Below are 9,916 nucleotides of genomic sequence, written 5' to 3' on the forward strand. Positions count from 1 at the left end.
ATGACGGCCATGGGGTGGCCCTGGAGGCCACAGCAAGGTGATTCTCCCCACGAAGGGACTGTACCTGGCGGCGTGCCAGGAACCCTCGCGCTGCCGTCTGAAGTCGCACCGCTGCTTGGAGTTCCTTCTCTGTCTTCTCCTTGTAGCGGTGGAACATCACAACGAACTGATCCCACTGCTCTGCGAAGCGGTCAAAACTCTCTTTGAGCTGAGTGAATGCATCTGGAATTGGAGAGGGCGGGTGGGAGGGCGTTGCTGCGGCTGGTGGTGGTGAGGGATGGGCGGCTGGTGGTGGTGAGGATAACCTGGAGCTGATACCAGGTGTCATGGACCTTCGGTCCATGGGGATAACTGTCTTCTCCGGCGAGGTTATACCCCTCTGCCGCAGGCTTGGTTCTAGGGTAGCAGCCCTAGGCGCTTGAGAGGGTCATTGCAAGAGAGATTGGTTTGATAATATATTTCTTATCCCTTTGTCTCCTGCGTACAGGCCTATATATAGGCCACCGGTTGACCAACTAGGCAACCACTAATTAGGCAAGTGACTAATTGAAATTATCTCCCCTACAATTTAGGTCTATCAATTTAGCCACCAAATCAGTCACTTTCCTTTGCCATGCCTTCCTTGCGCGCGTTTTCCTTTGCCATGCCTTCCTTGTGCGCGCTTTCCTTTGCCATGCCTTCCTTGCGCGCGCTGCTGCCAGCGTCCGTGCCTTCCTTGCGCGTGCTGCTGCCAGCGCCCCCTGCGGCCTCTCGCTTTTGGCGCGCATAGGTGCGGCCCCACATGAGTGACCGCTCCCTATGATGCCCATGACAGAGTCCCATTTGTGTCCCTCTGACAGGCACCGCCCAGATCATGAGCGACCAAAATTAACCCAGGCAAGATGAAGACCAGATTGCCCTTTAGGAGCACCATAGACCTCCTATCCTGATCATGTGTGCGTTGAACTTGGCTATTCATGACTGACTGGTAGCTCTCCAATTCTTCCCAGATGTAGAAATGAATTCTTCCATAGTGTACAAATTTCAGTTGTTGATAATTAAGCTCAAAGTCCACCAACAAGGCAATCCGACAAGGAGCACCATATGGGCGTTGATGTTTTTCCTCCGGATATGTAGGTGGAGATGGAGGCGTCCAGAAGGTGTCACAATACCAAACTGCAGTACCTCCACTCATGATGGTGAAAGAAAACCATGGCATAGGCCAGATACTAGGATTCCTACTTTGAACCTCGACTAATTTGTTGTAACTGACCACAGCTGTTCTTGGCCAAACCATCTCATCATGTCTAGCAAGTGGCCAACCAATACCAGCTTGCTGGTCTAGTGAATCTGACAGATAATTGTGAGCTGCACAAACTCCACTTTTAGTTTCAGATGCAGTGACATTCAGAAATTGCAATATAATTAGGTGAACTCTGAAAGAAGATATGCAATCCCCATGTTGCTGCTGCAAGCCATTCAGGAAGTAATCAACTGTAGAAGCAAAGCAGGTATGCCTAAAATAATCAGCTAAAAATGACTCCCACTGTGATACTACAACTCTGCTAGATGATTTCCTATCACACTGTAGAAGAGCTTCCACTACTGATTGTCGGTGAGCCACCGTAGAGGGACAGCAATCTCGTGCAATGCTGGATTCTAGAGAAGCAGTTGGGTATCGTGTCCAACCATAATCTTTGTCAATGACTTCAACAGATTCAGGCAATAACTCCACTTCTGATCGGATTGGCGATCCACTGGATAAAGTGTGTTCGAAGGCAAGAGTGCCCAGAGCAAACTTATGAACAGAATGACTCTGCCTAGTTTCTTCAGATTGTGCATAGAATGCCATACACAGCGCACCAGTCCATGAGTTATGCCCTTCGCCACATGAAACGATATTTGTGTCATTCATGCTCCATACTTGCACAAGATCATTGTCACCAACTGACAGTAAATATTTGCCATCCACACTCCAAGAGCAACCCAATAGTGCACCGTAGTAGCTTGCCAAATACTGATATGGAACAGGCTTCTTTCCAGGATCATGCAACTGCTGCCTCAGTGACATAGAATAGACATCTCCTGAGAACACCCCAATGAACAGATCGTGTACATTCTTGGCCTCTGAAGCAAACGACAACCAAGGAGGCTTTGGAGAAATGTAACCGACCACGACCATTAACTCAATCCACGACGCCCAAACTGCATAACAGTAAAGAGATGGCCAAGGTACTGGTCTTAGCTGAATACCAGTACTATGAATTTCCAACTGTACAGGTGGTGGCCATGGTCCTTTGTCAACCATAGGAAGCAACGGATGTAGCAGCACTGTATTCTGAGCATTCTTTTCCTCCAACACCTTCTGGTCCTCAACTATAGTGGCACCACTACCTGATAGAAGCTTAGCAGACCGGACAACAGATGCTCCAGCTCCTAGTGCAGAAGGATCATAAGCGAGCAGGGCAAAGTTGTGAACAGGATGGAGGAAAACAACCTCTCCAGGTATTTCAATGGAATATGGAGCAAACGAAAGCAGTATAGCAGCGATAGATACAAGCACTGTTTTCCTATCAACTGCAACCAGACCCAGGTGCTCAGAATGATATATTATAATCCCTGTTCCAAAAAAATGTTGAGAGTGAACTCCATCAAGCATGCAAACGGGCGGCACATGCACCATGACGCCGTAGGCGTGCGCGTCCCTGACGATGGCGCTTTGCTGCATTTCCTCGAATACCACCTGGGCACCAATCGAGGTAGGCAAAAGCTTGAGGCGCTGCAGCAGCAGGCACCCGATGTGCGACTTGACAGGGTCGAGGCCGGCGCACAGGAGCGTGTCCAAGGGCGTGGCGAGCTGCTCCTCGGTGGCGCGGTCCTCGTCGTAAGTGTCCTCGACGCCGCCTGCCAAAGTGGCTACGTCGTCCAGGTCCAGCACGCACGGCGCATCGCTGCCGCGAATCCCCTTGAGCGTGCTCTCCATGTCGCCAGTCGCCGAAGCACACCACCACCAGGTTGTCGTGGCCGCTGGTCCATCATCGACGACGCCGGCTTGGTGGTTGTCGAGCAGCGCCTTGTCCGAGTGGGAGGTGACGAACGCCTCGTCGGGGTCGGAGTCGAGCAGGTTCGAAAAGATATCGGCGACAGCATCACAGCCCTCGAAGAGTCCGCCCCAGTTGTCGGCGACCACAGATGACGCCTCGTAGTACTGCTCGCCGTCATCGAAGCACCCGCCCCAGTGACGACCCCAACGGCTGCAGTCGGGGTGGGCGGCGTGCTGGCAGATGCGTCGGAGGATTGGTGGACGCTGAGCGGTGTGGGCGGATGGTCGAGGTACGTAGAGGGCGAAAAGCGTCAGTCCCAGCGAATCTCTAGCTCGTCGAATCGCCGATTGAGCTCGTCGAGGATGAGCTTGAAATCGAGAGACATGGCGTTGGCAAATTGAAGCCGAGGATCGAACGAATCTGATACCACTTGTTAGCAATCGGCTAGGCTAGAACACAAGAATTTGGTAGAGGCAGGGAAGAAGAACGAAAGACGTAGAGAAGAACAGATAGCTAGAGAAGTTTTCAGTAGAATGCGGTGGAATATAATTCTGTTACAAGATGACTCCTTCCAACTCCTTTCTCATCTACTTAAGCTTCACGCAATGCTTTTAAGAAGTTGATCTACGCCGGCCCGGTAACCATCCCATTGCTACAGCTGGGCCTTGTCGAACGTCGCAGCCCATCTGGCGTGTAGCTGGTCCGACACACTCTTGTCCACTGTCGTGTTCCTCCCGTGCAACCCGCGCATTACTGACAGCTGGGTACTGGATTTTTTTTACCCCATAAATATGACATGAGCAGATACCTAAAAGAGTCGGTTTAACATTGGAAATGTAAGTATCATGGTTGAAGAGAATGGATGCTCAACAACAACTGCAAATAACCAAATGTATCTAAGCCTGGACCAGCTATAAGCGTACATAACCCGCACACAAAAAGTCAAAAACAAAGATTGCACGAAATTTGAGGGCGACATTTAGCCTGCACCCTGCATGAGAGATGCGCTGCTAATGTTGTAGAACAACGTTTCCTTCTTCACCATAAAGCTACGGGTCGCATCCAAACTGAACAGGACAGTGGAACCAGCCCAAATGCTTGTCTAACAAACTTTCCCAACCATTAATGGCGAAGGCAGAACCGCAGAAGGAAGCAGGCCAACAAGAAGGACACATTTGCACACCGTGAAATTCACGCGCGCAAGCCGCACAGACGTCGACCACCGGCGGAATAACACGCGGGCAGCCGCGACTCCGAGACCCGCCCGTGTGTTTAAACAAAGTAGTGCTTCCCCCAAATGGTACCATCTTCCAGGGTTTTTCTCCGTCACTATAGGTCTAACTGCCAGCTGCATTGCATCCCCACCGCGAATCACAAGACACCCGCACCATCGCGCCGCGCGGACAAATTTTTCCTCGCCCGCTGTCCGCTCACAGTGATACACAGCGCGCGCACGGGGAATCGCGTGGAGGAACGAGGAATGAACTAAGCAAGGGAGCGGAGACAATTACCAGAGGTTGGAGGGGAAGGAGAGCGGGGACTGCGACCCAATCGCCGCCGATTCCATGGGAGCACCGCAGGAGAGAGGGAGGGCGCGGCAGCCTTATCGGCTCCAGCGAGCCGAGGTGTAGTGAGGAGAACCTCTCCTTCCTCGACTATTATTTGCTTAAACCCCGTCTCCCCATTTTGCATCTGCGTTGGTGGGATGACGACTTGACGAGGGAGCAACAGGATGTTTTCTTTTCTTCTCAGAGGAGGATTGTTCAGTTGTTTCAAATTTCAATGTTTTCAGCTCACTATTAACCATCATCAGATGGAATTTATCATAACGTTCTAGGGTATAATTTTATGGTTAGTCTACATCTATCTTAGGGCTAGGGATTTAGAGGGTTTTCTCCTCAGATATTCCCTCCAAATGTCAAATCAATTCTTAATGTCATATCAGTTTTTTTATAAACTATTATTTAAAAATAAACATAATGCTTTATTAAAGAATCATCTATCATATAACTATACAAATAACAATTACATAATACATAAATAATAATAATAAATTATAACACTTCAAAATAAAAATTTTATAATTAGTAAAAAGCTGAGAAATTAAAATCATAAAAAATAAAAAACTATTTTTTGTTGTAAATTATTTTGGAGCTTATTATGGACCGAACTAATATGATTACAACTTCATGTTGAAGGATGAATATAATTCGTCACTGCTTCGTAGGCGATGGTTGATGTTGTAATAGAGAACAGACTATTTTGTAGTGGTCCATATTGTATGTTCTTCTATACTCATCCTTAATAATAAGTATATTGTGTAGTATAATATATGCACGTATAATCAGAGACTTGGTGGCAAAAATGGACTGGGCTAGTAGGAATATGCAAGTGAGCCTCTCTATATCTTTCTATACGCTCTCCTAGCATGCAACAAACACTTTGTTGACGCCTTTTTGGAGCGCCAAACACTCAACAATAATCGTGGCGGTGCCTTCTGCACAGGGGCGGACGGTCCGCGCGCAGGGGCCGGACGGTCCGCGGCCTGGTGCGAGGCGCGGTGGTGCTCTCTGCGCAAGGGCGGACTGTCCGCGGCCTGGGGCCGGACGGTCCGCGGCCTGGTGCGCGGCTAGGGCTCCTGCCTGACGGCCGGACGGTCCGCGCGTACGCAGGGACGGCGGAAGATCGCCGACGGCGCCTGGATCTCGCTCCCGGGAGGGACCCCGTCGGGGAGTAGAGATCCTAGGTGGTGTCTAGGCTCGGGTAGACCGACCTAGACTCCTCTAATCGACGTAGAGTCGAGGAGAGACGGAGAATTTGGGGATTGAGAGGCTAAACCTAAACTAGACTAGAACTACTCCTAAGATAAAATGCGAATAAAAGTTGTATTGATTCGATTGTTGATGATTACAAATCGGCCGTAGGCCTCTCTTTTTATAGAGGAGGGGGGCTGGACCCTTTACACGACCGGACTCCGAGCTAATTCCGCGGATATAGCTAACAAACATAGCACAAAACTCGGAACCCTAATCTATTCTGCGCGTGCGCGGACCGTCCGGCCCACAGGCGCGGACCGTCCGGACCGCGGACCGTCCGGCCTCAGGGCCGGACCGTCCGCACCTCATTTTGGTGCTCAACATATGCCCCCCTGCCTTTTGGTGGAGCTGAGCAAACCAAAAGCAAATAACTCGATGAGATTACATCGGTTCTCTTAGGCATCTTGCCACATACTAGGATGGTACTGTTTGAGGAAACGCCCATTCAAAGCCTTAGACAAATCCTTGCCTTGTAATGTTTGTAGCAAATAGGCGTTGCCAGACATCACTTGTTTTACTTTATAAGGACCCTCCCAGCTTGGCGACCATTTCCCGAACTTCCGGTCTTTATTCCTTAGAGGCAGAATAGTCTTCCACACCAGGTCCCCTACTTGAAAATGATTTTGCTTTGACCTTCTTGTTGTAGGCCCTGGCTACCATGATCTTGTCCTTTTCTATTGCTCCCAAAGCTATCATCCTCTTGTCGGTCACCTCATCAATATTATCCATCATTGAATTATAATAATCAGCAGCATTTAAATCATTTTGTCTGGCGAACCTGATAGCATTCAAACTTATCTCCACAGGCAACACTGCTTCCTGCCCATAGACAAGCTCAAAAGGAGACACTTGAGTAGCCCTATGTTTAGATATCCTATGAGCCCATAAAGCTTCAGATAAAATCTTATGCCAATGTTTAGGATTATCAGATATCTTCTTTTTTATCAAATTAATCAATGTCCTATTACTAGACTCGGCCTGTCCATTGGCCTGAGCATAATATGGAGATGAATTAAGCAGCTTAATTCTGTATAATTCAGCAAATTCACGTACCTCCTTTGACATAAAAGAAGTACCTTGATCTGTAGTTAAGGTCTGGGGAATGCCGAATCTATGAATAATATGCTCAGTTATAAACTCAATTACCTCCTTGTGTGTCATGTTCTTTAGAGCAACGGCTTCAGTCCATTTGGTGAAGTAGTCAGTGGCAACTAACACAAACCGATGCCCCTTTGATGATGAAGGATGAATTTCTCCAATAAAGTCTAATCCCCATCCTCTGAACGGCCAAGGCTTGATGATAGGATGTAATTCGGCTGCATGGACTAACTGTAGGTCGCCGAATTTTTGACACACTTGGCAACCCTTGTAGTACTTGAAACAATCAGCTATCATACTAGGCCAATAAAAACCAGACCATCGCAACAACCACTTCATCTTTGGAGCTGATTGATGAGTACCACAAATTCCTTCATGTACTTCGGCCATGGCTAATATAGCATCATCTGGGCCCAAGCACTTAAGCAGGATATCATTGACTGTTCGGCGGTAAAGTTCATCACTCATCAAAACATACTTGAAAGCTGTTCGCCGAATGTTCTTATCTGTCCTTATATTGGGATTTCGTAGATAATTAAGTATAGGTGTCCTCCAATCACTTGCATCGGCCTCATTGTCGGCCGAATTGATCAAAAGAACATTTCTGGTAACCCCGGACGGTCCGGCGTCATCACGCGGACGGTCCGCGACCTGGGAATTTGGCTTTGCACCGGTTATCAAATTTTCAGTTTTGTGAAACTTTCCTCTCTTTATCCGATAACCTGATGCATCTTGTGCCAAATCGTTAGCTCTATGATTCTCAACTCTAGAGATATGCCGAATACTGAATTCGTCAAAAGAATGAATTATGCTCCAACATTTCTCAAGGTAACTATTTAGAGTACCATCAAAACATTGATATTCTTCTAACACTTGTTGGACAATCAGCTGAGAATCACCAAATACCTTCACATGTTTTACTCCCATACCATTTAAAAGTTCTAAGCCGAATAGGAGGGCCTCATATTCAGCTTGATTATTAGTGCAATAAGTTTTCAATCGGCTAGAGAAGTCAAAGGAGACATTACTTGGTGAAACAAGCACAATGCCAATTCCTTGCCCTTCATTGCAAACCGATCCATCAAAATATAAAGTCCAAGGAGTAATAGTGAGGTATGACATGTCTAGTTCATGAATATCATTAACCCGATGTTCTACAATGAAATCCGCTATGACTTGGCCTTTCATAGATTTCAATGGTTCATAGGCCAAGTCATATTCTACGAGTGCATAAGCCCACTTACCAATTCTACCACTCATAATTGGGTTATGCAACATGTATTTGATCACATCGGCTTGACCAGAAACAGTGCAATGACTAGACAGTAAATAACATCTACATTTGGTGCATGCAAAAAACAAGCATAAGCATAACTTTTCAATAAAAGTGTACCTTGTTTCAGCATCCACCAACCTTCGGCTTAGATATGTCACCACATGCTCCTTCCCCTCGGTTTCTTGTGTCAGAACAGCCCCAATGACCTTATCCTCAGCTGCAATGTATAATCGGAATGGTACTCCTGCTCGTGGTGCTTTTAATACGGGAGCCGAAGATAAGTATTTTTTTGATGAGATCAAATGCTTCTTGTTGTTCTGCCCCCCAAGCGAATTCGACATCATTCTTAAGCCGAAGAATAGGGGTGAACGCATCAATCTTCCCGGCTAGGTTAGAAATAAACCTTCGTAAATAATTCACCTTGCCGAGAAACCTCTGTACCTCGACCTTACAGGTCGGAGGTCCCACATTCCGAATAGACTTGATTCGGTCAGGGTCTATTTCTATACCATGTTCATGTATGACAAATCCTAAAAACTTACCAGCCGACACTCCAAAAGCACATTTACGTGGGTTCATTTTCAAACCATACTGACGCATTTTATCAAAGGCTTTGCGCAAATCAGCTATATGAGAACTAAACTCAGCCGATTTGACTACAATATCATCAATGTAAACTTCCACAGTGTTTCCTAACAATTCATGGAAGATCAAATTCATAGCCCTCTGATAAGTAGCACCAGCATTTTTCAGACCAAATGTCATGACAACCCACTCAAATAAACCAATGAAGCCTGGACATATAAAGGCCGTTTTAGACGCATCTTCTTCGGCCATGAAAATCTGATTATATCCGGCATTACCATCAAGGAAGCTAATAATTCTATTTCTTGATGCATGATTGATTAATGTGTCGGCTATGGGCATGGGATATTCGTCTTTAGGAGTTGCTCTATTTAAATTGCGAAAATCAATGCATACTCTAAGTTTACCTGACTCCTTCTTCTCCACCGGCACAATATTGGAGACCCACTCTGCGTATCTGCAAGGTCTGATAAAATCAGCTTCTAGCAACCGGTGGATTTCGTCCTTGATGCGTGGGAGAAGATCTGGACGAAATGTTCTAGCTCTTTGCTTGAAAGGTCTGAAACCAGATTTAATAGGCAGCCGATGCTCTACGATCTCTCGGCTTAATCCAGGCATTTCAGTATAATTCCAAGCAAAGCAATCTGAATATTCCTTCAATAGACCGATCTTCTCATCTCTAGGATCGGTCTCCAGGGTCTTGTTTACAAAAGTCGGCCTTGGAGTTTTACCATCTCCTATGTCAATCTCCTCCAAAGGATCGGCCGATGTAAACCCCTGTCCTAGTTTATCAAGATCTCTGAATTCCTCTATTATGTTTCCCACAGAGGGATTAGAAGATCTTTGTGTGACGGCGGACTCTCCGCTCTCGGGGACCGGATCATCCGTAATACTGTCCTTTTGCTGTGATGTATGTTCGGTCTTAAAGTCCGAACCCTTTTGTGAAAGACCAGACCATCCGGCCTTGGAAACCGAACTGTCCGTGGCCAGAGACTCATGAGTTTTGTGTGTATTCATCATTTAAACTTTATTTAGGATTTAGCCGATTCTCCATCGGCTCTAGCATTACAGGAATGAAACCTTTCTTATCTATACTTATGAATTGATAATCAGAAAAA

At 46.8% G+C, this 9,916-nt stretch overlaps 1 protein-coding gene across 1 annotated transcript; it reads right to left on the reverse strand.

Moving 5' to 3' along the window:
• Positions 1-468: 468 nt before the first annotated feature.
• On the reverse strand, positions 469-4,848 carry LOC109946007 (uncharacterized). Its single transcript, XM_020552495.3, has 2 exons — positions 4,535-4,848; positions 469-3,831 (listed from the first exon to the last, which is right to left on the reverse strand). The coding sequence occupies exon 2, from the start codon at positions 2,960-2,962 to the stop codon at positions 797-799; it is 2,166 nt and encodes a 721-aa protein (XP_020408084.1). The 5' UTR covers positions 2,963-3,831; positions 4,535-4,848; the 3' UTR covers positions 469-796.
• Positions 4,849-9,916: the final 5,068 nt, after the last annotated feature.

The sequence above is a fragment of the Zea mays genome, chromosome 4 (assembly GCF_902167145.1).
Source record: "Zea mays cultivar B73 chromosome 4, Zm-B73-REFERENCE-NAM-5.0, whole genome shotgun sequence".
NCBI classification, from domain to species: Eukaryota; Viridiplantae; Streptophyta; class Magnoliopsida; order Poales; family Poaceae; genus Zea; species Zea mays.